At 42.5% G+C, this 27438-nt stretch overlaps 3 protein-coding genes and 1 pseudogene across 7 annotated transcripts in view; 2 read left to right on the top strand and 2 right to left on the bottom strand.

Moving 5' to 3' along the window:
• LOC139378676 (UTP20 small subunit processome component) overlaps window positions 1–4436 on the bottom strand; it is a 28281-nt gene extending 23845 nt beyond the window's left edge. The window contains exons 1-14 of the mRNA XM_071121074.1: window positions 4247–4436; window positions 3861–3941; window positions 3686–3752; window positions 3412–3544; window positions 2980–3168; window positions 2749–2830; window positions 2530–2667; window positions 2220–2375; window positions 1892–2047; window positions 1408–1620; window positions 824–1232; window positions 524–629; window positions 151–301; window positions 3–62 (exon numbers count right to left, since the gene is read on the bottom strand). Coding sequence (XP_070977175.1) covers window positions 3–62; window positions 151–301; window positions 524–629; window positions 824–1232; window positions 1408–1620; window positions 1892–2047; window positions 2220–2375; window positions 2530–2667; window positions 2749–2830; window positions 2980–3168; window positions 3412–3544; window positions 3686–3752; window positions 3861–3941; window positions 4247–4297 — 1992 coding nt within the window. The 5' untranslated portion in view covers window positions 4298–4436. The remainder of the gene's footprint in view (window positions 1–2; window positions 63–150; window positions 302–523; window positions 630–823; window positions 1233–1407; window positions 1621–1891; window positions 2048–2219; window positions 2376–2529; window positions 2668–2748; window positions 2831–2979; window positions 3169–3411; window positions 3545–3685; window positions 3753–3860; window positions 3942–4246) is intronic.
• A 535-nt stretch (window positions 4437–4971) lies between these two features.
• On the top strand, window positions 4972–12186 carry LOC139379341 (sodium-coupled monocarboxylate transporter 1-like). 2 transcript variants are annotated; one of them, XM_071122145.1, is made up of 15 exons: window positions 4972–5620; window positions 6188–6253; window positions 6374–6425; window positions 6549–6616; window positions 6791–6945; window positions 7154–7294; window positions 8959–9088; window positions 9600–9688; window positions 9972–10081; window positions 10253–10320; window positions 10415–10501; window positions 10617–10831; window positions 11014–11117; window positions 11216–11304; window positions 11382–12186. In XM_071122145.1, exons 1-15 carry the CDS (start codon window positions 5270–5272, stop codon window positions 11403–11405), a joined length of 1749 nt encoding a protein of 582 aa, XP_070978246.1. In that variant the 5' UTR covers window positions 4972–5269; the 3' UTR covers window positions 11406–12186. The 2 variants fall into 2 exon arrangements, with proteins under 2 accessions (XP_070978246.1, XP_070978245.1); XM_071122144.1 differs by having other exon boundaries at window positions 5056–5620; window positions 11399–12186.
• A 500-nt stretch (window positions 12187–12686) lies between these two features.
• LOC139379342 (electron transfer flavoprotein regulatory factor 1-like) lies at window positions 12687–14835 on the bottom strand. 4 transcript variants are annotated; one of them, XM_071122146.1, is made up of 3 exons: window positions 14739–14835; window positions 14316–14390; window positions 12687–14149 (listed from the first exon to the last, which is right to left on the bottom strand). In XM_071122146.1, exons 2-3 carry the CDS (start codon window positions 14358–14360, stop codon window positions 13904–13906), a joined length of 291 nt encoding a protein of 96 aa, XP_070978247.1. In that variant the 5' UTR covers window positions 14361–14390; window positions 14739–14835; the 3' UTR covers window positions 12687–13903. The 4 variants fall into 4 exon arrangements, with proteins under 4 accessions (XP_070978247.1, XP_070978248.1, XP_070978249.1 ...); XM_071122147.1 differs by having other exon boundaries at window positions 14316–14387; window positions 14739–14804; XM_071122148.1 differs by having other exon boundaries at window positions 14548–14764.
• Window positions 14836–17692: 2857 nt separating this feature from the next.
• Window positions 17693–27254, top strand: LOC139379155 (dynein axonemal intermediate chain 7-like; annotated as a pseudogene).
• The last annotated feature ends 184 nt before the right edge of the window (window positions 27255–27438 follow it).

The following is a 27438-nucleotide window of genomic DNA, read 5'->3' as shown; positions in this document are numbered from 1 at the left end:
ACCTCTGACGGTTTGAGGTCAGCCTCAAAGTGGGTCAGAATCCTCAGTGTCAGCAAGCGGATCTGAGGGAGGAAGCATGGTGGCGAGGGTTAGGTCACAATTTAAACGCAACTAACAAAGTACCCAAAATAATTCTATCTACTTCCATACTTTGGAGCTGTTGGAGGATAGGTTGACGTGAAGCATCTGGTGCAGGTCGAGCAGAGCACCGTGGGATAGGTGCTCGGAGCAGCCGTTGACTGACAGCCGGGTGTAGTAGAGGTCTCCTAGCAACAGAGCCGACATGTCTGTTGGGAACTTCCTGTGACACACACAAACACAGGAAATTGATCAGGGTCAAAGTCCACCAATTACGAGAACAAAACCAGTTACCAGATTATATAACCAAACATTAATGGCACCAGCAAACTCACACAGATTTACTGTACCAATCCAAAGCTTTATCTCTGGTCACAGCAGTAATCCCACTAAATGGGAACTACTCTCCAAGAGCTGGTGATATTTCTCTACTTTTAGTACTTACTGGATGATGGGCTTGACCCGCTCCACTGGCACCAGGGAGAGAACCTCAGCAGATCCATTCAGACTGAGCAGGGAGCTGAGGGCCTGCCTGGCCACAAACAGACCGCCTAGAGGACAGAAAAGGGGAGAGATCTTTATTTTACCAGCTCCTGGGTTACTACTGGAGGGACAGTTAGGAGCTAGAACAAATGTGCATTGAATGGAACACAACATTCATCTGTATATCAGATAAGTGCAAACATTGAATGGAACACAACGTTCAACTGTTTCACAGATAAGAGCAAACAAGAGCAGCCCATACCTTTCCCCAGCGCTTCTCTCTCCACATTCAGTAGCAGGCGATTGAGGAGGGCTGTCAGACTGGGAACGACACACCCTGCTGCCAGTGGTCTGAGGTGGGGCAGGAGGACCAGGGCTGCCCAGGGCAGGGACAGGTCAGTGATGATCTGGTTCGGGTCCTGCGGTAGGCTGATCAGAGAGAGGATCAACTCTGGTACTGACACCTTCTCTGTCCCATCACCTGGCTCCTTACCGGGGTTCTTTCCGGTGAAGACCAGGGGGTAGGTCTCGAAGGCCATGGAACCGTCTGTAGGGGGCGGGGCTTTAGCCAGGATGAGACTGACCAGCACCTCCATGGCAGAGTGACGAGACACAGAGTCTAGACTGGAGAAAAAACCCTCTAGGTACTGTAGCAGACTGGGCAGGAAGAACTGGACAGAGATGGAGAGAAGAGGGAGGGGCGAGGAGAGATGGAGAGAGAGAGAGACGTATGGAGTGGCAGAAAGGAGAGAGATTACGTTATCTATGTCCAGTGAAGGAAGCTCACTCTGCCGGAGTCAGCTAGGATGAAATTGCCTGGTGTATTGATGAGATTAGTCCATGTACCTGTTCAAACTGTTTCATGGTGAACATCTCCTTAGTGAACTCCAGTATCAGGTCCTGGTCCATCCCACTGCTGAACACCTTTTTGACTGTGTCCTGTGTGAGTGTGTTAGGCAGGGAGACATTCTCCCCCAGCAGTAGAGAGGAGATGATCTGGAGCACGAGTCTACAGCAGGGTCCTGGGAGGGCTGGGGTCTGGAGCAACTCATGAACTGCCTACAGAGGCACAGAGAAGGACAAAAACATCAGAGAACATACATATGATGCCAACAGTCAGATTTGAAACCAAACTGGGTTCAAGGCAAAAGTGTGATCTGAAAATGAAATGGACACAAAGTATTCTTCTATGTAAATGTATACAGTATAAATGGAGACTGTCAAATACATACAGAGATACACACAGCCTCTGAACACAGAACAAACTCTAAGCTTATTCTTAGTTTTACTTATTCATGTCGCACAGATAAATGGTGACCCCCGGCCCTACCTGACAGACAGCGTCTGGCTTGGTGATCTTGGCTCCGTTGCGGTGTCCCACCAGGGTATGGAGGATGAAGAGCAGACGCTCCAAGTGGTCGGAGGCCTGACCCTCCTCATCAACATCGGTCTTATTCAGGTTCCGTAGGGCCTCACTCACACACGCCTAGAGAAAGACAAAAACAGTCACAGTTAAACAGCCCTGGACCAGGATAATGAACAGTATCACTCAAACAGTCCAACAGACAGACGACAACAACCCATCTGTCACACAGGCCTACAAAGAGTTTACATTGGCACTATGCAGAACCAGTTGTGAGGTAAAAATGCTCCTTAACCTGTAGAGACTCCCACAGAACCAGAAAGTGCTCTTTCTCTACGTGATTGGCTGCTGCCTGGGCCATTTGATCCAATGCCTCTCTGACAGCATCCCAGGGTAGAGATACTTCATGGTCAGCACTTGGTCCAAGCTTCCTCAGAGCAATTGGGAGGGCCTGGAGGAGAGGAGAGGGAAGAAGGATACAACAGAAAAGGGTTGTGAATGAAAGATCTTTCAACTGAATATACACGCATAAGACTCCACTTTGTTAACCTTTTTCGCAAAGAGTCTAATCTCCTATTTCCTACTGTATAACCTAATGAACTCACCGTGCCAGCGCAGGAGTGGAACATGTTGCGGACTCCTTTACACATCTCAAACAGCAGCTGTCCCACCCCCTCTGCCTTCCCAGGGTGCTCCTCCAGGTCCAGGAACATGTGGTTGAGAAGGGCGTCAAGATCTGGCACCTGGCGGGCATCAATACAATTTATTCAATCAGATCTGATTTCATCACCACTGGATGCCAACTAGGTAAGACCACAACACACCTTTCTCATCAGAAAAGAAAAACTCTCTGCCGCAAACTTTCGTATGTGTTCCTTCTTGTGTGCCAACAGTGTACTGTACAAGCTGTAGGGGAGACGGAGAGATAAGTAAACACCGATGTCATATATGCCAATATGACATAGATAGGAGACGATAACAACAATAACGCTGGAGCTTCTAGCACCTTCTGTCTACTCCTACTGCAGCCAGGTAGGCCTAAGGCCCAGTCTCACCTGTACATCTTGGTCATGTCCTTGACCATGAGTCTCCAGAGGTACTTGTAGAGGTAGGAGAGGCAGGTGAAGGCCCACTCCAGTATCTCGGTGTCCTGGGTCTCCAGGAGAGAGGTGATGATGACAAAGAAGTCAGGGAAGTGGGGGTAGAAATCCATCTGGAGGTCCCTAGCCAGCTGGACCACCAGGCTGATGCATAACGGAGGAAAAAGTTGTGATTTGCAGCACACACACTGCAAGCAACAAGCTTGCCAATGAAGAACAAACATTACATTTGTTTCCACATGATATGAAGCTTGTGTGCATTATTTATTGGCACATTTAGGAACCTTCTACAGAACATATTCCTATCTATAGTTTGTACCTTCCTCCTCAGCCTCACACTGTAATCTCAGGTACACACACACACACACAGTAATCTCAGGTACATACTCCAGTAGCGGCTGGCAGGCAAGGCTGTTCTTGGTACTAAGGTGAGTCTTCAGGCTCTCCACTATAGACCTCTGATGGAACACCAGAAGGTTGAAGGACTGGCTCTTGTTGGACACCTCCCTCAGGAAGGTGGCTGAGGAACAGGTGAATGGGTTTCAGATTAGTTACTGGGTTCTGCTCATGGGAACATGTTTGGAAGCTTGACAAAAACATGCATTGGGCCAGATGTGATGGTAGTAGTGAAGCTCCTTGGTGTGACGAGTTATGTACTTACTGAAATGCTCTGTCAAATTCAGGTCCCTCCATTTTGTCAGTCCTTCTGAAAAGTAAGTGTCTACCTCCTACAACGGAAAACAGGGTTACATGCCATGGAATGATATTAACAACGACAAAAACGTAATTTTTAACAAATGTAATAGTGGAGCTGCAGTCTAACAGAGAACGCATACCTCCTCATAACTCCCAGCTCTGTCAATACGATGGATGACATCGATATTGACATTGGCAAGCCTTTCAGCAAACGTGAGAAACTGTAAAGCAAACAATCGAGTTAGCTACTTTCTGTGGTGTACTAACGTTACAGTAATGAAATGAATGCCTCGCTAGCTAGGCTACATATGATATTTAACATATTCAAGCAGCGACGCTTGTTGGTTCATTAATCGTAGCAATGGGAAAAAATGTTTAATTTGAAACTGTTCAGACATTATGAAAACCAGGCATGAGAGATGGCTATGCATATTAACAAATATTTTGTTATTTCCAATGCAATCGCTAAGCAGTCGTCGCTAGCTATGCTAACAACTGTGCTACACAGATTCCCAACAACACTCACCCTGAATGTGTTCTCAGATTTATGATACGACGACTTGGATTTGATCTTCATTTTTGACGTGTCTATTTTTCTGATGAATGTTAAAAAATATATGTAATCCACGTTTCAAATTTGTATAAAAACAACAATGTATAGACTAACTGTGTTTACACACATGCCTGATGCCGGGGCGCAGCCATATTGGATGAAGCATCATGGGAACGTTTTGCTTTTCCACGTGGTGAGAAGACACAGAAGGGGGCGTAGTTTTGCAGTTTTGCAAGGATTACTTCCTGGATACTTTTGTTTCTCAATGACAGCTCAGTCAGTGTCCATACAGTGTCCATACCAGAGGCGGCTGCTGAGGGGAGGACGGCTCATAATGATGGGTGGAACAGAGCAAATGGAATGGCATCGAACACATGGATGTATTGCTACCATTCCAACTATGCTGCTCCAGCTATTAACACAAGCCCGTCCTCCCCAATTATGGTGCCACCAACCTCCTGTGGTCCATACATGTACTAACTAGTGGACATGACATACTGGACACTAAACACATTATACTGGACTGGACATGTTAGTATAAAGATATGTTAGTATATTTTCTCTGGGGTTTTTTCAGAAGTGTGTGAATGCTTGTGTGTGTGTGTACACATGCCTCTGTGTGTGTCAGTCTGTACCAGCCATCCAGGGGGTAGGGCTGATGACAGGGATACTTATTGGTTCAGCCAACAGAACAATCCCAGCTCTTGATTTTGTGGAGAGGTGTGCTCACTGCTACCTGCTATTAATGTCTTTGAGAAACACACAGGCACAGTGAAGACTTCATAGCTCACTGCTATCCTGTTTCAGCTCATATCCTGTCTGTGATAAGGACACCACTTTATCTGAAAACACAGCAGCCTACTGTGAGCTATCATAGATTTCATAGAGAAATACGAATTATCTGCTGTTCATTGCAACCACAAGGGACTACAAATTGTGGAGTAGACAATCTTCCAGTGAGTACAGTCGCCTATACCTCACAATCAGAAGGCTACAATGGCATTCTCTCCAGTGATTGGATCCTTTGTCGCTGCGGACTATGCTGTCTTTGCTCTGATGCTGCTGGTGTCTGCAGCCATTGGGGTGTACTATGCCATTGTCGGAAGGGGCCAGAGCAGCTCCAGAGAGTTTCTGATGGGGGGCCAGAGTATGACAGCCGTACCTGTGGCTCTGTCCCTGACTGCCAGCTTCATGTCGGCTATCACAGTGCTGGCCACCCCAGCCGAGGTGTACCGATACGGGGCAAGCTACGGCCTCTTCAGCCTCTCCTATGTGCTGGTGGTGGTGGTCAGCTCAGAGGTCTTCCTCCCTGTCTTCTACAGGCTGGGCATCACAAGTACCTATGAGGTTAGAACCGATCCACCCTGTTGAGTTGATTTGTGTTCTATTCTATTCAACAGAAATAGTATAACATGTTTGGTAGAGATTATCCAGATTAATTTCAATGCAAATTCTAAGCAATTCTAAATCCCTGAAATAAATATCTTGGGGGTCACAAAGTATTGTTCAAAGTGACCAAAATACAAATGCAATCTATTCAAGAAATAAAATACTGACCTAATTGTGTAATCTTTCTATAAAACAAACAGATTGCTGTTTCAGGTATAGTAATCATAGTAGTCACGGTTCTGTTACTTAATATCGCTGCACATGTCCATTCCTTAGTCTGGTTGAGAGGCTGATGATTAGATTATGATTATGATTCAAACAGCTAAACTATGAGTCAGTGTTTAATCTTCATTAGCTGACCGAAACAATCCTGGCACAGTCTTGTCATCTCATCCTCTTACTGACTGTACTCTTTGCTTTGTCTTTTGGGCTTCACACATGAATTAATGTCACTGTCCTGTCCATGGGAAATGTAACAGAAAGGTGTCCTATTTCTTTTTTCTCCTCATGTTCATCATTCTGCAGTATCTGGAGATACGGTTCAACAGAGCCACCCGTCTGTTAGGGACAGTGATGTTCATTGTTCAGACTGTGAGTTCCTTATCACAACACTCTCTCACCCCTCATATCATGAATTACATGAACATGAGAACAAACTTTGTGCTACAGATAGAGTATAAGAGCCACGTGGTATGTCTCTCTGTCTCCCAGATGCTCTACACGGGAATAGTCATTTATGCTCCAGCTCTGGCATTAAACCAAGGTGCAGTAGTCTCTAAAAGTCTTGAAAGAATTTCATTTCATGCCCCATCGGCATTGAGTGCACTTGAAACCACTCCTCTGCTAAATTACGTCCCTCTCTCTCTCTCTTTCCTCCTCTCTCCAGTGACTGGGATGGATCTCTGGGGTGCTGTCATTTCAACGGGAGTGGTTTGCACCTTTTACTGCGCTATGGTACTGGACAGGCAGTGATGTCAATAACTAATGCTATAAACCCCATTTATCCCCTGATGTAAGGGGAATACAGATGGAGGTTAGATTGAGACATGATTTGTGTGGCACTGTGGTGACCTTTGCGGTGACCTTTAAACCATGTATGTAACACGGCTGTGGTGTGTATTGTGACAGGGCGGTCTGAAGGCGGTGGTGTGGACGGACGTGTTCCAGGTGGGCATCATGGTGGCAGGCTTCCTGTCTGTCATCATCAGAGCCGTGGTCCTGCAGGGAGGAGTCTCCAACATCCTCAACCACGCAGAGCTTGGAGGACGACTCAACTTCTGGGAGTGAGTAGATTGTCATGTAGATTATAGATATAAAAGAGCAGGAGAAGAGTCTGCACCTGGACTTTGTGCAGTATATTGGCACAAAATACAAGACATTGCAAAGGGCGTACTGAATCTTTCTCTCTCTCTCTCTCTCTCTCTCTCTCTCTCTCTCTCTCTCTCTGTCTCTGTCTCTGTCTCTGTCTCTGTCTCTGTCTCTCCTTTATAGCTTTGATGCTAGTCCACTGAGGAGGTACACCTTCTGGACAATCACATTTGGAGGCACGTTTGTCTGGACCAGTATCTATGGGATCAACCAAGCCCAGGTGCAGAGATACATCTCTTGCAAATCCATGACTCACGCCAAAATGTAAGTCATCATCTTCCTGGAAGAATAGAGTAGAGCATGAAGATCTTTTTCCTGTTTGCCCCAGTGTTCATAGTGGAACTGACAGCACTTTAGCAACATGAAATCTTATTAAAATGTGTTAATCTACACTCTCAAGAAGAACATGACACTTTAAAAAATATTATCTGGCAAGCGAGCACCGTTCATAAATTCTTAGAATGTTTGGGAATCATGTATACTAAGGCATTTGTGAAAATTCTATAGAAATATAGTGGGGCCTCCCGAGTGGCGCAGCGGTCTAAGGCACTGCATCGCAGTGCTTGAGGCGTCACTACAGACCCGGGTTCGATCCCAGGCTGTGTCCCAGGCTGTGAGACTTATCACAATTTGCCCAGCGTCATCCATGTAAGGGGAGGGTTTTGACAGCCGGGATTTCCTTGGGATTCCCATTGCACTCTAGCAACTCCTTGTGGCTGGCCGGGTGCCTACAAGCTGACTTAGGTGACCAGCTGGACGGTGTTTCCACTGACACATTGCGGCTGACTTCTGGATAAGCGAGCCGTGTTTTCGGCGCATGGCTGTCGACCTTCGCCTCTCCCGAGTCTGTAAGGGAGTTGCAGCGATGGGACAAGACTGTAACTACCAATTTGGGATTTTAAAGTTTAAAAAATTATAATATAGAGTGGGTGAGCATTTAGACCATTAATAGCCACTGCAGTAAATAGAATTGAATAAAAACATCTGTCTTGTCCAAGACTCTAGACAGACCGGTGCACTATAGCAAAGCAGAGCTGCAGTAAGGCTTTATCCAAACAGGCCATTTGAGTAAAGTTCTAAAAGTATTTGGTTTTAACTTTTTACTTAGTAATCTATTTTTATTTTTTTAAAATTTAGGGATAGCTAGGGGCACACTCCAACACACATCATTTCCCCCAAAAATAATTTGTGTTTAGTGAGTCCGCCAGATCAGAGGCAGTAGGGATGACCAGGGATGTGAATTGGACCATTTTTCTGTCCTGCTAAGCATTCCAAATGTAACGAGTACTTTTGCGTGTCAGGGAAAATGTATGGTATAAAAAGTACATTCTTTCTTTAGGAATGTAGTGAAGTAAAAGTAAAACTAGTCCAAAAATATAAATAGTAAAGTACTGATACCCCAAAAAACGACTTTTAAGTAGTAATTTAAAGTATTTTCACTTAAGTACTTTACACCACTGGTGTTTCCAGGAAGTTGCAACAGCACAACTTTAGATTGTTAGCTAGAACGCATTGGCCAAAAGCCACAAAATACACCTGAAAGGATTTCTGAAAATATGTAAACACCACGGGAGTCCTTATTACATTTGGGACCCAACAGTCTTATTGATCAAACAACCCTGAAAAGGTAGGCTCTCTATCCCTCAGTTATGCACATCAACAACAACAAGATCAACAACTAATAGTAGCCAGAGCAAGATGAGCGACAAATCTAACAAAGGAACATTAGATAAACCCTTTTTCAGATAGTTGGCCGCCAACATTGCACTGGTAAACGATGGGTAAGTGTAACCTACTCGTCCTTCTGATAACACAAACTCTGGCTCTCCCCCTCCCCGTTCTCTCTCTCTCTTTCGCTCTCTCCTTTCTCTCTCTATCCCCTCTTTCTGTCACTCTTCTCTCTCTCTCTCTCTGTATTCTCTTCCCAGGTCTCTCTACATTAACCTATTAGGATTGTGGATCATCATGCTGTGTTCTGTGTTTGCGGGGCTGTGTTTGTACTCCGTCTACAAGCACTGTGACCCCTGGACAGCAGGCACGGTGTCTGCTCCAGATCAGGTTGAGAACACAAACCAGGAAATAACACTTTAATAAGGACCGCAGGTTGACGTTTATTGGGATGAGTCTTGTCCTGGAGGCAGAACTGAGCGATTTCTGATAGATGGGCCAGGTTAGGGTTAGGTATGTTAAGGTGAATGTTAGGGTTGAGATTTTCTGACAGATTTTGTGGCTGTGGTTGTTAGCGAACCCTCTGCAAAGCTGCCTCCAGAACAAGATTCATGATGAAAAACGCTAACCTACATAAATGCCAGGCACAGTCAACCTTACTATTCTGCCAGACTGTCACTTTACAGATATATTTTCTAAAATATTTGTTTAAATTGATATCATTCCCCGCCACTAAGTGTAACCACTTTAAACCATTTTTTTGTAGGAAAACTGCTTTTTTTTTCTCCCGCATCGGCCACACATCCAGATTGTTCACAGGAAAATATCTCAAATAACCCAAACCCAGTGGTACTACTCAGATAGACACTGACTACTGACCACGCCCTCTTTCTCTGTACAGCTGATGCCATATATGGTGATGGACATCCTGAGAGACTACCCTGGACTGCCAGGATTGTTTGTGGCTGCAGCCTACAGTGGGACCCTAAGGTTACTATTCCCATCTAGTACTTATACTGTATGTCAAACTTGATCTTACGTTTGATTATGTTAGTATGTTACATTATGTTATATGCATACTAGATTCAGGACCCTTTTGTTACTATTTGTACTGTATGCAATATCTCATGGTTCATAATATCACGACGATGACTAAATACTTACTCTCGCAGCCTACGGTGGGACACAAAGATGACTATTTCCATAGCACTCACACACACTGTTATATTTCTAGGTAAATAATGGCATTATATTTGCTCTCTCTCGTCCACAGTACGGTATCGTCCAGTGTCAATGCTCTGGCTGCCGTGACTATTGAAGACCTGATCAAGCCGTACACTCACATGACAGAGAAACACCTGTCCTGGACCTCTAAAGGCCTCAGTGAGTGAATAATATCAATAGGTGTCTTTGCATTTACCACAGAACTCAGAGAGCTATATTCATGTTTGATGAGATATTTCATCTTCTTATTGATATATTCTTGCTGGTGTTAGAAATGAATAAACCATGACTTATCACAATTTTAACTGCTATCCCTATGCTCCATTCTAGGCTTGCTGTATGGGGCTCTCTGTATTGGAATGGCTGGCATAGCCTCACTCATGGGAAGTCTGCTGCAGGTATGCGATACAACAAAAGGAGTATGTCGTTCTACATAAAATATGTTGTCTTGAGGTTTGCAACTCTAAAATATGTCTCTGTCTCCTCCTGTAGGCAGCTATCAATATCTTTGGGATCATCGGAGGGCCTTTACTGGGTCTCTTCTCGCTGGGGATCCTCTGTCCATACGCCAATGCCACAGTCAGTACAGTCTCTTTAACAAAAGCGGGATTATAAGCATCTAACCGTTAGCTAACCTCTCTGAATGTTTATGTTGAAGTGTTGATGTGTTATTTCTGTGTGTTCTGTGCTGCAGGGGGGCTTGGCTGGTCTTCTCTCTGGGCTGGTTATGTCTCTGTGGGTGGGGATAGGGGCCCAGTTTTACCCTCCTCTACCAGAGCAGAGCAGGCCTCTGGGTCTGACCACACATGGCTGTAACTTCACAACCGCAGCCGATGTGTTCAACTGGACCGCATCTCCAACAGAACCAAGCCTATACACCACAGTACTACAGCAAAATACAGCAGAGAGGTACTTGGTGGGCTTCACTAACAAGTATATTGACATGGGCACAGTTAAAACAAATATTCAGTTAGAAATGTACTGTCGAACGGGAATAATTTTGTCATGTTAGAATAGCGAACTGCATCAGCTTTAAACAATATATGCAACCTTATAACTGTTGGATGCCACTATGTTTGTCTCCTCTGCAGACCCTTCCTGGCTGATAACTGGTACTCCCTGTCCTATCTCTACTTCAGTCCTATTGGGACACTTACAACACTGGCTGTTGGACTGGTGGTCAGTCTACTTTCAGGTACTCTTCCCCAAATGGTAGTGTTGCTTCTTACCATATTACATGTTGTGTCTAATTAACATGTTTTTTTTTAAACACTAAAATGTGTCTCTTTCCAGGGGGTATGAAGTTGAATTTGGAACCAACTGTGACTTTGATGAAAGAAGATACAATGTTATTTTGCTTTTACAAGCTCTTTAAAGAAAGGGTAAGTGATTTGAGTGTTTCAATAAATAACCTCCAAGACGTTCTCTCTCTTTCAACCACTTTCCTGTATTCATTTAGCTGTCATCCATACCTAGGCCATGAGACGAGCAGGAAAGCTGGACCTCACAAAAAACAGAGAGAACCAATTGGGAAACAATAACCCCGGCTTCTGCAATGTCCACGAGTTGGATTTCACAAAGAGCAGTCTTCCTACATGACATACTGATGAAACCATGACTTTAACAGTTGCTCTTTCTTCTCATACTTCTCCCTCCCCAGTGCTGCTGTTTTTCACATGACTCATGAATGTCCTGACAGATTGTATCAATATCTCATCTATATCCTCATATTTCTATATACAGTGCCTTCAGAAAGTATTTTTCCTCATTTTGTTGTGTTACAGCCTGAATTGTAAAAAAATATTCTCACCCATTATATGCTTAAAGGTAATGATTAGAATATTCCACCCTGAAACCATATAATTGTATGAGATTTATTAGAATCATAAAACTATAATCTGATGATGTGTGTAGTTTTAGTCAGAATTAGACCAATGACCTTTTGTTCCTTTTTAGTATGTAAGCAGGGTGCAAGTGTGAAACAAATGATAAGAGGAGCTATCAACAGACAAGCTGTACCACTGTGTTCCTTACAGGACATTCTGTCTCCACCCGTGGAGGGGAGAAACTGTTAGGCTTGCAGAAAATAATGAAACATGTTGCAGATTAAAGAAACAATGTATCTGTGTAGTGGAAAAACAGACGGTCTGAGCAAGGCGTAGTTTAAGATTTGAACTTGTTTGTGTGTGTGTTATAAAGACTGTGTTTGTATAATGGACTTTAGAGCGTTCTCGTGAATAAACTGTACTATCTTTTTGCATAAACTGAGTCTTTGACTAATTATTATTAAACCCATGGTCTTACAGATCTCGGGGATTGGTCAGAGCTATTGATTGTTAGTTATAATCATTGGGATTGAAAACTCTCGTGACACCCATCTACACACAATAATATGACAAAGTGAAAACTTGTTTTTAGAAGAGATAGCAAATTGATTGAAAATGAAATACAGAAATATCTCATTTACATACGTTTTCACACCTCCGAGTCAATACTTTTTAGAATCACCTTTGGTAGTGATTACAGCTGTGTGTCTTTCAGGGTAATAAGTCTCTAAGAGATTTGCACATCTGGATTGTACAAGATTTGCCAATATTTTACAATTCTTCAAGCTCTGTCAAATTGGTTCTTGATCATTGCTAGACAACCATTTTCAAGTCTTGCCACATATTTTCAAGCAGATTTAACACAAAACTGTAACACAGACACTCAGGAACATTCACTGTCTTCTTGGTAAGCAACTCCAATGTAGATTTGGCCTTGGTTTTTTTTAATTGTATTTTATTTATTTAATTAGGCAAGTCAGTTAAGTACAAATTCTTATTTACAATGACTGCCTACACCGGCCAAACCTGGACGACGCTGGACCCCCAAAAACAATAACAATAGTTATTTCATTACCTATATAGCAAGCTAACCAGTTAGAAAATTAATATTCTGGTTACTAGCTACTTACAAGCTAAGTAGCTAGTTGCATAAGTAGCCAGTTGTTACTAGCCAGAGTAAGTTAGATTACCAGTTAGCTAGCTAGCTAGGACTCAAGGTGAGCAAGTGACTGCAAATCAGCTTCCTTTTCCTGGAAGCATGCTGCAAGTCTGTGTTTTGGTTCTTTCAGCCTTATCTTGCTACAACTAAATACTATATCTCCTAACTTTCTATTCTCTATGTTCTTTCCTTGTAAGCTACCCAAGGATGCAAAGTTAACTTTGTTTTTAATAGCATATCTCTCTCTACATTAGATTCATGAGAGATATTCGATCTAGTAGATATTAGCCTAGCTAGCTAAATTGAATATAACATGTTTCAATTTCTCCCAAGCAACCAGAGTTTAGTCTAGATATGTTCTTTACTTTTACTCACTTTTCCAATGCCCACAAATTGCAAGCATACAGTAGCTTGGAAATGTGTCTATGATCACATTTATATTCATCAAGTTGAATTGTTGATTTGGTTCAAGTCTGCCAAAAAGAAAGGAGGCAAGCTCATTAAGGCTTAGGCTGAAAAGGAGCAACTTCAGAAAGAATAGGTGAGAGAAGACAAAGGGAAGAGGGTACTCTAAGGACTTCTCATGTCATTCAATCAAAGCACATTGAGCATAGCATGTAAACCCATATTTAGGTTAGAAATCTTTTTAAAAACATAAAAAATGTTTGTGAAGCTTGCCTTCGAATACCCCTTCCTGTTGCTCACAAGTTCAAATTCCAAAAGTCGAAAAGGAATTTATGGAAGATTTAAGATGAAAACTTCAAACCTGTTACGTCAACCCTGTTACTTTAATAGCACTTACTAGTCATTTGTTTTATTTCAGCCCTTGACATGGAAAAACATGTTTTTACAAAGTTGAACATGTGCTCTTTATGACAGCATGTTAAAATGAGGTGAAATCATTATTTGTTGGGGACCAAGTTAAACAACCCAAAATGTTCTCAATTCATGGAGCAACCCGCATACTGAAGATTCAGCTGCCAAACATCTAGGCTATCAGTCTATCGGCCTGCCTATATTCAGCAGGCCTAACAATTCTTCTTCGTAGAAACGCTTTTTCATGGTTCTATATTCCCTCAGATAGTACAGGGTCCCCAGTTCCTTAATCACAACTTCTCCACAGTCGACAAGCTTTCTGATCTCCTTGGGGTCTGTGACATCTTTGTTCTTCATAAAGGCACAGTTCAGACGCTCCCTGAAGTAGTCTGCTCCTTGGGGGTATTCCCGTCCCAGATACAGTAGCTGTCAGTGGAAGGAGGAAGGTTACCAGTGATAATCCCAGTGCTTTGGGGATTGTTTGGGACAGACAGCAAAAGATTGCATGAGTGGCAAATCTCATATTGAAAGTAAGTGTGGGTAACAACAAAGCGTGGGTGCATTGACAGCAGTCAGTCGGTGTTGAACTTACATTCTTGTACAGCTGTCTAACCTCTCTCCTCAAAGGGTTGGCCATGTCACTGCCTGAGACTATCAGCCTTCACTACTGGGATGGAAGAAAAGAACAGAAGATACAACAGCTAATGATGTAAAACAGCTCAGAAAGAAATATGCTTATGTCTGATTGTCACATCACATATACCGTGAGCTTACAATCTTTAGTTAGCTATGTGTCGTGCAAAGTGCATTTTAGCTTATTTTACCTTGGTTCACATAGCAGGTACTTTAGGTAACAGTACAAAGTCTGCGGCTAGGTAGCAAAGCTCTAGTAACGCAGCTACCTAATAGTAACGTAATTGGCTAAAACCCTCGGTTACAAAAACATTAATTAGCTTTGTGATTTATTCACACGATATAATTTAGCTTTCATTACATTGTATCTAGGCTCCCTTACCGATAAATCCTGGCAGTGCTGAACGCTGTCTAGCTTGCTGAAAACTGTCTACATGGGAGCATTACGTCAAACAGTGCGTCGATTCCAGTGTCAAGGCTAGAAGAGATCCAGCTTTTGTCAAATTAACATCAGATTAGACTTTTCATAGCAGTTTAGAATAATTTGCGCAGTATATCAGGATACGGTTAGAAAACGGGTTAGGATTAACTAAAATGAAATTTTTTTTTTTTTTTTTTTTAATTAATTTGACAAAAATTGGATCCCTTCTAGCCATGACCCGCTACAGCTGGTTGAGGGACTAGCGTCGCATAGGAGTGACATATTCCGAATATTTGACGTTGGGCTTGTTCGATGTTGCAGGCAACCGACAGTGCAGGCAACTGCCGTCTGATACCCGTCCACATACTTGTCGAAACTAGGAAACTCGGACTCGGACTTGATGATTCGTTGAATGCGGCACGTGTATTACTACAACTAGTTAGCAAGTCGGACATTTGAGAGTTTCCTACTTCCAACTAGCTCATTAACGCAGCATGACTGATCTACAAAGAACCTTGCATCAGTAGTTCTACTCATTGAAAAAATAATAATAAATAAACTACTCATTGGGCGCGTTTGAGTGGTAAGGCTAAAGCAACCGACTGTAAAGGAAAGTCGATGAGTGATGTCGGGGGAGGTGCATCTGTGACAGCTGAAGTCAGACACCAATCTGGTTTTCAAACAACAACTCTGATATTAATATGGCAGTGTTGCCATTGTTTATATGTTTTTCTTTATAATGTCGAAATGAACATGTCTTCAAACCCCATATCATACACTTAAATTGAAATCGTATGTGTGTACATTGTACAATCAATTAGTGTGAGGGCCTCAAACATCACATTTGTTTGTCCACTGTATACGTTAATCACGGTAAAGTTGATTCATTATTCAATTATGTATTTGGTTAGTTTTGCATGAGTAAAAAAACAACAACTAATGATTGGTTAACAATATACAGTAGCCTCCCACAATGCAGGCGGTGGCTGCAGGATGAAGTTGATGAAGAGCAACTGCAGAAACTTGCAGTATACTGCAGTCAAAACGTCATGATCACATCATTTTTGTAATGTTCATGTAGGCGCAAGTCGGACACATCCCCCCCCCCCCATACTGCAACACACTTTGGTCAGCGACTTGACAAAAGTGATCGGCTCGAACGTGCCCATTATTATTCGTAGAGTCCGTTAGTGGCCCTGTTCAAGAGCATAAAACGGTATTGTATCATCGGTACATTTTGACCTAGAGACTTACACAGTTATCAAAATGTCACACCAGGGTACGTCTACATGAATCCTGGCCCTTATTTTAAGTGTTTCTAAAATCCCCTATGGGAAAACTGAATGGTGGAAAAACGACTGGAACCATTTTCCTGTTTGACTGCTAGCTTGTATGGGTATTATGATTCATACTGTGGTACTTACTCTATTAGGTGATTTCTTCCCTTATCAGCTGTCTATCGCGGACTCCTGGTTTCAGCCAATCGGTGTGCGCGAATGGACATTTGGACTCCGGTCCCTCCCACTCTAGCTCAGAGTAGTTGTCATCTTTAGCTGATGAGGACCGTTTTCAATGTGTTTTCTAGAAGTGTTTGTGCGTGCATCTGCAATAAGAAGTGATCTTGTGTTTCTATGTGCGCTAATGTGTGGTGTTGAACGAGAAAATAAGACTAAGGATATGGACACATCTGCCCGGTTCTTGCCGACCGCCTGTAGTGGGTCTGACCAAAGTAGTCAGCTTAAGGTATTAGCGGGTGAGGGCATCTTCAGCCAACCGCTCAGACGGGTCCAGATAGCCGTTTTTACACCTGTTCTTTTTCAAAGATTTCTCACAAAAACAAGCATATCTATGTGAAATGTCAACAGAGCACTGAGCGTATATACCAAGTTATTTTCAAAGCCTTTTACATTTAATTCAGCTCGTGTCATCCTAATTTTGCTTTTAGCGACCCGCGGAAACAATTTTGAGGACCACGATCGTAAAATGTAAAATCCTCAAAAGATGTTACTAGAAACCTGCACTGCTATGTCAACAAAGCTCGGTGCTTATTACCAGATGTATTTGGCTACGAAATCCGAGTTTCGGGATATAATGTCAATAAAATGTTAAAGAACCCACTGAACGATCATACTTGTCTTTGTAAAATGGGCATGAGTTGGTGGAGACCCTATGTCATAGACCGTGTTTGAGAGCACCAAAACAACTGCAGTTGACTGCCGACTGACTGACTGATCTACAAATCACCTTTCATCATAAATAACTACTCATTATTATTTGTAGATCAGTGTCAGTCACAGTTTACCCATGATACGGTTTCTTCTCGAACAGGGCCAATGTCCTACGTCAGATAGCACGAGTAGCATCACTCTCCGTGATGCCATCTATATGCACCCGATGTAATTGTTCCATTCAAAACAACTGGGAATTCAGAAAATCCGCTTTCAGACTTCAGTGCATTCAAGACAACTGAAGAAAAAACGAGCTCCAACTTGGAAAAATTGTTTCGAACGGTGATCCCACTCGGAATTCCATGTCGGGAACTCAGGCCTATTTCTAGAGCGCATACTTTGCGACCTGAAGCTCACGGACTTCATGATTTGACCTTGTATTTCCCAGATATTTCCCTTGAAAGCACAATAAGATACAGTACATTATAGTTGTGATCCTCTTAAACACGTGCATACATGGACCTGTGTGTCAAGATTTTGATTGTATGACTTAATTTGCCTTTTTCTTATTTATTTATTATTTTGATTGTCTGACTTAATTAGATGGTAATGCAAAAAAAAGTAAAGGGAAAATTAAGTCATACAATCAAAATGTAACACCACGAGTTCATAAACAACGCCATAAATCGTTGTACAAGTCGCAAACCAAAATATTGACCTGCTGTGCGCGCCTGCGTTACCGTTTCCATGGTAACTTCGACGCGAAAAGAGTTGACCTCTGACATATATCCCACCAAGAGAAGATGGTGAGCAGTTTTCAGTTTATTATATAACTAGTGAGTTAGAAAATTAATATCTGGTTAGGTTGTTAAGATATTACGTAGCAAGATACAGCTAGTTGCATAAGTACTTGCTCTGGCAAGTAACAAATTGACTAACGTTACATAGCTAACGTTAGTTAGCTAGCTAAACCAGAGTTAGCTAAGTAATCAAGCTAACGTTAGCTATCTTGCAAACAAGTCACAACTTTCTCATTACGGCAAGTGCTACTGCAAGTCTGTGTTTTTTCAGCCTTATCTTGCTACAGCTAAATACTCTATCCCCTAACTTTCTATTCTGTATGTTCTCTCCTTGTTAGCCACCCAAGGATGCAATGGTAACGCTGTTAACTACTGTTATGAACAGCATACTATTGATACATGAGAGATATAACAAGCTAGACCTAGTAGATTATATATTTAATATAATATCATGTTCTCAATTTCCCCCCAGCATCTCAGTCTAAGTTCTTTAGATAGCTATGTTCTTTACCTTCACACTCACTTTTGTCATGTTTGATGTACTCTGTAAGTATTTATTTTTTTGTAGAACTGTTTATTCTAAATGATAGGAACACTGTGGACAATTTTCAGCAAGTTGCAACATTGAATGCCCACATCTTGCAATAATTCAGTAGTTTGCAAATGTGTCTGATCACAATTGATTGCATTTGCATTTGTTCATTAAGTACAAAGCCATTTTGGGTTTACTACCTTTTTATTTGGGCATTTTTATTGTTCAGAAATGTGGTGGGTACTCTCTTCGTTCACTGGACTTTATCCTGCTAACTGTACCAAATGTCCTAACTGAATTTGGTAAAAGGGCTTTTATGTACTCTGCGCCATCGTCTTGGAACGCCTTCCAAAATACTTTTAAACTGGAAAACTTGTCCCGATTGGTATTTTTAAATCACTGATGGATGATCTTGAGACTGATTCCCTGACCTGTCGATGTTTTTAATTTGCTGTCTTTGATTTTGTTATACTCTTGTGAATTCTATGGTTTTTACTAGATTACTTGTAGTTTGTCTGTCATTTTTGTAATGACTTGGTGCTGCCTATCTTGGCCAGGACGCTCTTGAAAAAGAGATTTTAAATCTCAATGAGCCCTTCAATTTGTGACAGTGTTTCTCTCTTTGTGGCTCTCCAGGTTTAAAGGGTTCCAGTTCGAGGAGGTGGGGCTGGGCTTTGAGCTGCCCAATCAGCTGGCTGTCAGTGACATCGCTGTGAGAATCCTCCACACCCACTACAACCACTTGTCTCACCTGGCCAACCTGAAAGCCAGACTCCCAGCAGGATGTCCCTGGGCCAGTGAGGAGCCCCTTCTGGAGGGAGCAACCCCCGCAGTGGAGCGTGGAGAGACGGTGACAGGAGAGGGAGCACACAGCAGGGAGGTGCAGAGGAAGAGGTGAGGTCTGTCAGAGGGTCCAAAGGCAGGAAGGTAAGCTGGAAACAAAAGTCATAGGATTAATGGAAAGTTGTTTTAAAAGTGACATAGGCTAACGTCTGTGTCCGTGTGCATACGTGTGTGCATGTGTTTGTGTCAGAGTGCGGTGACTGTGATGTCTATGAAGGAGGAGAGGAGGTGTGGTCAAAAGCAGCTGGAGGATGTGAAACAGAAGCTGGAGGAGAAAGGCAGTCAGATAGATACCATGCTAGTCGGAGATGACTCAGGTGAGAGACTACAACTGGCTCAGAGGACAAAGTGGTCAAATATCATTCCCATTATATATTTCACTGTTCTTTTTGGATTATTTTTAGGGTCATGTTTAGGGTTGCAACATTCCTGGAATCGGTAGGGAATCCGGGAGTGCCCCAAACAAGATTTCTGGCAAAAATCGAATTTGGGGAAAGTTACCAGAATTTTGCAACCCTAGCCATGTTACTATAAACACTGCTTGAGAATTAACCAGCCCCTTTCATTCCATATTGTGATTCCCATGTTCACCTGTACGTGTGTCCTGTCCAGGTGAGGGAGACTCCCCTACCCCGATGGACCTAGTGATTGACAGCTATGAGGGTCAGGTGGTTGACCTGCAGCAGTACACATCCCTGGGAGGAGTCTTCTACTGCAATGTGTTCCGCCTGCCGCCACAGTCCCAACAACTCAACGGATGGGAGATGAGAGGTGAACCAGAACCACCAAGTACAGCACCTATGCTGAGCAAAAATATAAACGCATCACGTAAAGTGTTGGTCCCATGTTTCATGAGCTGAAATAAAAGATCCCAGAAATGTTCCATACGCACAAAGCTTATTTCTCTCAAATTTTGAGCACAAATTTGTTTACATCCCTGTTAGTAAGCATTTCTCCTTTGCCAAGATAATCCATCCACCTGACAGATGTGGCATATCAAGAAGCTGAATAAACAGCATAATCATTACACAGGTGCATCTTGTGCTGGGGATAATAAAAGGCCACTCTAAAATGTGCAGTTTTGTCACACAACACAATGCCAAAGACGTCTCAAGTTGAGGGAGCATGCAATTGGCATTGACTGCAGGAATGTCCACCAGAGCTGTTGGCAGAGAATTTAATGTTCATTTCTTTACCATAAGCCGCCTCCAACGTGTGTTTTAGAGAATTTGGAAGTACGTCCAAATGGCCTCACAACCGCAGACCACGTGTAACCACGCCAGCCCAGGACCTCCACATCTGGCTTCTTCACCTGCGCGATCGTCTGAGACCAGCCACCCAGATAGCTGATGAAAGAGTATTTCTGTCTGTAATAAAGCCCTTTTGTGGGGAAAAACAAATTCTGACTAGCTGGACCTGGACCTGGGCCCCTGCCCACCCATAGCTGCGCCCCTGCCCATTCTTGTGGAATCCATAGATTAGGGCCTAATGAATTTATTTTAATTGACTGATTTCCTTATGAACGGTAACTCACTGAACTCGTTGAAATTGTTGCATGTTGGGTTTATATTTATGTTCAGTATAGTTCAGAAAGTGCCCTTTCTAACAGCAGTTTCCCTTCCGACCGCTCAGTGTAATGTACTCCATGGACTGTCACTGGGCACCCCTTCTGTGGGTTACTGAATGTGTAAACTCCTCTTTGCAGTTGTTAGATATGATGCATTAATCAAGGGGACTAGATAACCTTGAGGAAAGTAAGAACCACTTCTGCCTTTATTTCTCTTAAGTTAACATTAGTGTCTCTCGCCCCAACCCCCAGCTATTGGACACAGGGCTGCAGCCGTTCCCTTACCCCACGGAGCAGTCCCAGATCCAGGGCTCTGCCTCCATGAAGCTGGAGGACAGTGGGGTCCTGACCTGTCCCCCTGTAGGGGTCACAGTCACCCTGCCTGACTCTGTCCTGTACCTGGAGGACCCACAGGTGGCCCGCTGGGACCTTGAAGGTGAGCGATACCTGGAGGAGAACTGGACGGGCCCCACATTGACTGGGACTGATAGTGATACTGTTAAATACATGTATTTAACGTATCCCAGAATCTGAATGTAGTTTCTACCTTGTGGGGGGCACTCTTCACAAAAAGTACAGAACTTTCAGATATAAATGAGTGGAGTTGACATGATTCCCTATTATTATTATTATTATTGAGAGCCATGATGTCTAAAATATATGTCAATCAATAGGTCAGAATAATCTAGAGGTGAAAGAAATGCACACCTATTTAGGTGAGGTGCTGGCTAGCAGATTGGAACAGTTGAAAAATAAAGGAGAGCCGCACACCCTAGGAGCTCAGATGCAAAAATGTAATGTCCAATGTTTCGACAGACAAGCTGTCTTCATCAGGGTATAATAACAAACACTGCGGGGTGACTCGTTTATATAGTGTCAAAAGACACACAGGTGTCTGTAATCATGGCCGGGTGTGGCCTGATATCATAGGTTAATTCTCATATATTAAAATAGCAAACAAAAAACAAATGGATAGCGTACGATCATAGATACAATTTGTCTACATAAGCCTAAACATTTACAACAGCAAAATCACAATAATCACAAGAATGGCATCAGATCAAAGTCTACGCTGAGACCGAAGGGAGCAAGGGTCTTTAAATTAAAGATCCAGGCAGCCTCTCTTTTTAACAATAAATTATCGAGGTCAGCCCTCTCCTAGGGAGGGTGACATGTTCGATGCCAATATAGCGTAGAGACGAAATCGAGTGGTTTGCTTCCAAAAAGTGGGCCACAACTGGGCAAGTCGAGTTTTTGCACCTAATGGTGCTTTGTTTGCGCTTTGTTTTACCCACATCATTTTTACCACAAGGACAAGTTATAAGATACATAACTGCCTTAGTGGAGCACGTGATAACACCTTTTGATTGGGATCTGTTTCCCTGTTTGGGGGTGTTTAAAGGATCTACATTTATAAGTGCCATTGCACTGAGCACAGCCATTACACTTGTAGTTTCCATTCAGTAGGGGTGCAAATAGACGTTATCTTGGGGTGGTAAATCAGAGTTTATAAAAATCTAAAAATAATATGAAGCTATCCTCAGTTATTAGGTCTGAATAGTCAAGTATGTCTAATACTAGTCTGATATTGTTAGAAATATGTCTGTTCCTCATAAAGCCATACTGTGCTTCATCAATGATTGCATCCAGGACTTCTTTAATTATTTTTGCAAGTAGTAAGGCTAATATCTTAGTCATTATTAAAAACACAAATTGGATGCCAGTTATCGATGAGCAGCACTTATTTTTTAGGCTTAGGTATGTATCAGTGTTATTAACCCCTGACTCATTGTAGGAGGGAGAACATTGTTTTTAATACTCTCTAAAAAGACTTCAAATAGGAAGGGAGCTACTTGTTCAGAAAATTATTTGTAAAATTCTGATGTAATTCCATCAACAGCTGGTGATTTATTGTTCTTTGGATGTTTGATACTCTATAATCTCTTCAACTTTGATGGGTTCATCACACTGTTTAGATTCTATATCACTGATAGAGTGAACATTATTCAGTGAGTCAAAAAACATATCTGAGTATTTTTTTGGTCATCTGTAATAACACCATCAATGTTTAACTTATGGATAGTGTTATTTGTAGAGTGAAACTTCAAGTCTAAAGAAAGAATTTTACATTTAGATTTTTTTATTTTTATAAAGCATTTGACACAGTATTCCTCTTCCACTCCCTTGAGAGATTTGGCTTTTGGGATTTCTTCTGTAAGGCTATTAAGACTCTATACAAATGGTAACAGCTCTATCAAATTGAAATATGGCACCTCACCTAGATCTGAGTTACAGAGAGGAATTAGGCAAGGTTGTCCTATCTCTCCGTACCTGTTTTTATTAATCACCTAACTTCTTACAAATTCTTTAAATAAGTCTACAGAGGGACTTATCTTTAAAAGGAAGAGTCCTAATAACCAAGGCTGAAGGCATCTCTAGACTAACATATGGCACTCTATCTTTATATCTTCACAGTAAAATAAGCAAGGAGATAGACCAGATGCTTTTCAACTTTCTGTGGAGAAACCGTACCCATTACATTAGGAAAACTGTTGTAATGAACATTTATGAGAATAGTGGGCTTTTAAGATCAATTGGATAAAACAATTCCTAAGAAGACCTACTTCTATGTGGAATTTTATTCCTCATGTCTTCTCTACTTTTGGTGGCCTTAACTTCATGTTGGTTTGCAATTATAATATTGACAAGAGTTCCAGTGAAACTTTTGGCTTTTCATCAGCAGGTTCTCTTGTCATGGTCCTTAATTTATAAGCATACTTTTTCTCCACACAGATATTATATATGGAATAAACAGGATATATTGTATAAAAATACTTCTTTGTTTTTAGAATATTGGTTCTGAAATAATATCCAGTCCTGTAACACCTAAAGATTTTGCAATTGTTTTAGATGCCATTCCCTCAATGTTGCTTTATTATTCAGGAACGTGTCAAGACCTGACCCTCAGAACCTACCTTCCGTTGACCCTGGTGACTCATTAGTAGGAAAGATTTGTTTCTCTTTTGGTCCATTCAACAACAGAGCGATACGATCCTTGCTTTATTTCATGCCTTATTGGAACGGATTTATTGATAATATCTGTTGGGAAAAAAGTTTGGATGTTGCCACACACATACATACATTAAGAAAGTTATCTTTTTTTATTTTACCTTTATTTAACTAGGCAAGTCAGTTAAGAACAAATTCTTATTTTCAATGACGGCCTAGGAACAGTGGGTTAACTGCCTGTTCAGGAGCAGAACGACAGATTTGTACCTTGTCAGCTCGGGGGTTTGAACTTGCAACCTTCCGGTTACTAGTCCAATGCTCTAACCACTAGGCTACCCTGCCGCCCCTTTAAAATTATTCATAAATATTATCCTGCCAACCACTATATGAAGAAGTTTAAGGAAAACAACTCAAATGACCCCTTTTGTAATGACCACCCAGAAACAGTGTTGCATACTTTTCGGCATTGTATTCATGCAAGATAACTGTGGCAAGACATCAGTAGATTTATAATTGAACACATTTATGAAGGTCTTACACTATTGTGGAGAGATGTACTGCTTGGATTCGTTACCTACGATACAAATAAGCTGAAACCATTTTTGTAATTCATTTCATTATTCTTTAGGCCAAATTTCATATTCACAAATGTAAATTTACAAACAAAACACCACATTTTCTTAACTTACAAAAATAAATTCAACTGTATTTTAAGACAATTAAATACTCTACTAACAAAAAAGCTGTTGGAATAATAAGTGTATGTCTCTTAAGGCCCTTGTGTAATGTGATGTTGTACCCCCTAGCCCCGCCCCTAGCCCAATTGTCCTTTGTATATTATTTATATATACACTTGTGTTCCCACATGTACTTCCTGTATTGATTTGTTGTTCATAAAATAAAAATCGGAGTTCACCAATTGATCTGAGATTTCTGCCCCGTGAGAATACGACCAAGGGAAGGTCCGAAAACACATTACCGATACTATCATTGGATTTAGAATGTGCCAATGTTTAACGATTCCCTAAATTTGTTTAGAGTGCTTTGAATAGCGGGTAGTTAGAACGCAAGTATGCTTCTTTTTGCGAGACTGACCTTAAGGTCATCGTAAATACCCATCTAGAACAGTAAAGATCATGTTCTGAAATTGGGCAGTGGGGTCACTTCTGAGTTTCTTGTAAAATGTGTTGTCAAACAGTAGTCTATGACAATCATTTACATAAACTTTCCTATCCATGAATACAACTGACCCACCCTTATCAGCAGGGGCGGGGGTAAGGTCTGAGGTATCAGATTGTAAATCAAGCAAAGCTGGTTTTTCATCCTTATGTACATTATCAAAAGATATGTACTCAAGTTCGTTCTTAAGGAGATGAGCAACATCTTTTTCAACAAGTCTGCAATATGTCTCAATAGAGTGATTGCGATTGGCTGGAGGTAGAAAATAAATTGTGCTTCTGAAAGGAGTCGGAGTATGTGCAGGTGAGCAACCTACTTGTTCAGTAGAAATATCACGATTCCCTTAAATGGATGTTTCTAAAAAAACAAACATCAAAATCGTTGCAGGCATAAAATATATCCCTTTATTAAGCAAGGAGACATGGGCAGGGCTCAATATCTTGTTTGATAAATTAAAGACACTCAGACCCGTGGGTTCTCTCTGCCTCTGGTAGTCGTTTCTTCTTACCCCGCCCTTCCGTCAGCCCAGTCTCTCGTTGGATAAAAAACTGGCACTGGAAGTGGATGAAGCGCTGGTTGTAGAGCGTTGGTCAGACAGGGGTGGATAGAAGTGGCACCCCTCCTGCGTCTGCCATGGAGAGGAGGAGCAGGACCTCTTTTGTCAGGGGTTCTCCAGAAGTAGACTTTGTCCTCTGCCTCGTCTTTTTTGTCTTGGTTGAATTTCTTGATTTTTAAGTTCCTTTATTTCTGTAGACTCCTTGCGGAGCTGTGCTTTAGGTTAGCACTGGAAGAGAGACTGCATCAGTGAGACGTACGACGAGGCAGAGCGGAAGATCTCGTTCAAGATGGACTCGTTCTACGCCTTCACACTGCTACAGGACTCGTATGCCAACATGCCGTTCCACAGGTGGGAGCTCAGACCACTGGGCCAGGACTCTGAGTTCTTGCCGTGATGGTGAGCAGGGCAATCTGTCATGCTCCATCTCTTCCATAGACTCTGGGTGAGTCTCAGTCTAAAATGGCTTCCTTTATTCGTGAACATTCCTCAGTGATTCATATCTGGGGAAACAGTATTGTGGAAATCTAGCCAATGTTTTCAGTGGTAATGAAGGAAACGAGGCTATTATTGTATCTAGGCATTGCCCAAATCCATGACAATGCATCCTGACACCTTGCTCCTCTCTCTGACAGGGCAGCAAGTGTATGCTCCAGTCAGACCAGGAGAGCAGACTGAACCACATCCTGGGCCAGTGGATGAGTCCCTCTGGACTACAGAAAGCCATGGTCAGCGCCGGGGTCAACATCTTCGTCAACCAATACTCCGACAAATATGTCACCGTAAACGCAAAAGGTGAGTGCCATCAGCCCGCATACTGTGGATTAGATGAATGTTACACAAAGCAATGTGGGCACACAATTCATGTTGCTTGTAACAAAAACCTATTAGCAACTCATGGGAAACCTACAGTGGATTGCTAGATTGGGGTGTGAAACGTCTGATGCAGTAACCTTCTCCCTTGTAAGTTCAACAAATCAACTCTTGGAACAGAAAGTCCTGTTAGGCTTAAATGGTGTCAAGTTGAAAAGCTTGTGTCATAACATTAGCCTTTTCTCCAGGACCCTCTGATAGAACACGCGGTGTATGAACAGATGGCGCTGCGCTCCTCTGCCTTCACCTTCTCCTGGAGCCAGTGGAACACACAGTGTGGCCAGGAGCATCTGGTGTTGCAGGTACACACACACACCTAGAGATGCATACTGTTTAAACACACACACACAGAATGAGGAAGAGTCCTTGGATAGAGGACCTTCCCAGATAGTAACAGAAGTAGCTTCAGAATCAGGAACAAAGAGCTGCAGTGGGGAAACATTGATCTGGTTGACTGGACAACTGGATTTGATTGAGATTCACCTCTGGTACTGACATTACCCTGAACCTGCATAGTACTCTGTCCGTGCATATGGAATGGATATTTACTGTACTATTGGCACCTTCTCTCCAAAGTACGTGAGCACCTAGCAGCCATCCCAGTGTCGTAGTATGTGTACAGTAGGATTAACCTCTCTCCCAGGTACGTGAGCACCTAGCAGCCATCCCAGTGTCGTAGTATGTGTACAGTAGGATTAACCTCTCTCCCAGGTGTGTGAGCACCTAGACCCGGTCCAAGAGGACTCGTGGTGTGTGTACCTGCTGGGGGCCCGGAGGTGCCAGAGGCTGATGAGCAAGGAACACAGTGAGGCGTTCTCTCCAGAGCTGGACCCCGGCAGTGAGTTCCACTCCACATGCTCTGAGACGACATGTCCCGCGCCGGACAGGAACAGGTGCGACGCTCTCACCACCTGTTCGCCGATGCCACATGGCCTCTCAAATACTCCTGACTACAGTAGATACTAGACCCCCAAGCTCTATGTAGGAGTAGCCAAAAACCACAGATCTAGGATCAGATTTGACTATTCCCAATCATAACTTTAACCATTAGGGGGAATATGTATATCTGATCTTGTGTCAGAGGTTAGACTTCAACCTACTGCTCAGACTGCTCACTGTGAACTTTAACCCTTA

The sequence above is a fragment of the Oncorhynchus clarkii genome, chromosome 21 (genome assembly GCF_045791955.1).
Source record: "Oncorhynchus clarkii lewisi isolate Uvic-CL-2024 chromosome 21, UVic_Ocla_1.0, whole genome shotgun sequence".
Lineage (NCBI taxonomy): Eukaryota > Metazoa > Chordata > Actinopteri > Salmoniformes > Salmonidae > Oncorhynchus > Oncorhynchus clarkii.
The sequence above is the reverse complement of the archived record's forward strand: the minus strand, read 5'-3'. Positions and strand labels throughout refer to the sequence as shown.

Excerpts from the sequence above, each read along its gene's own strand:
- LOC139379341 (XM_071122144.1), top strand. The coding sequence starts at position 5,270 with ATGGCATTCTCTCCAGTGATTGGATCCTTTGTCGCTGCGGACTATGCT. Across the intron at positions 6,946-7,153 it reads GGACGACTCAACTTCTGGGA|CTTTGATGCTAGTCCACTGA; the intron begins GTGAGTAGATTG and ends TCTCCTTTATAG. Across the intron at positions 10,502-10,616 it reads GTCCATACGCCAATGCCACA|GGGGGCTTGGCTGGTCTTCT; the intron begins GTCAGTACAGTC and ends TCTGTGCTGCAG.
- LOC139379342 (XM_071122146.1), bottom strand. The coding sequence starts at position 14,360 with ATGGCCAACCCTTTGAGGAGAGAGGTTAGACAGCTGTACAAGAAT. Across the intron at positions 14,150-14,315 it reads TTAGACAGCTGTACAAGAAT|CTACTGTATCTGGGACGGGA; the intron begins GTAAGTTCAACA and ends TTCCACTGACAG.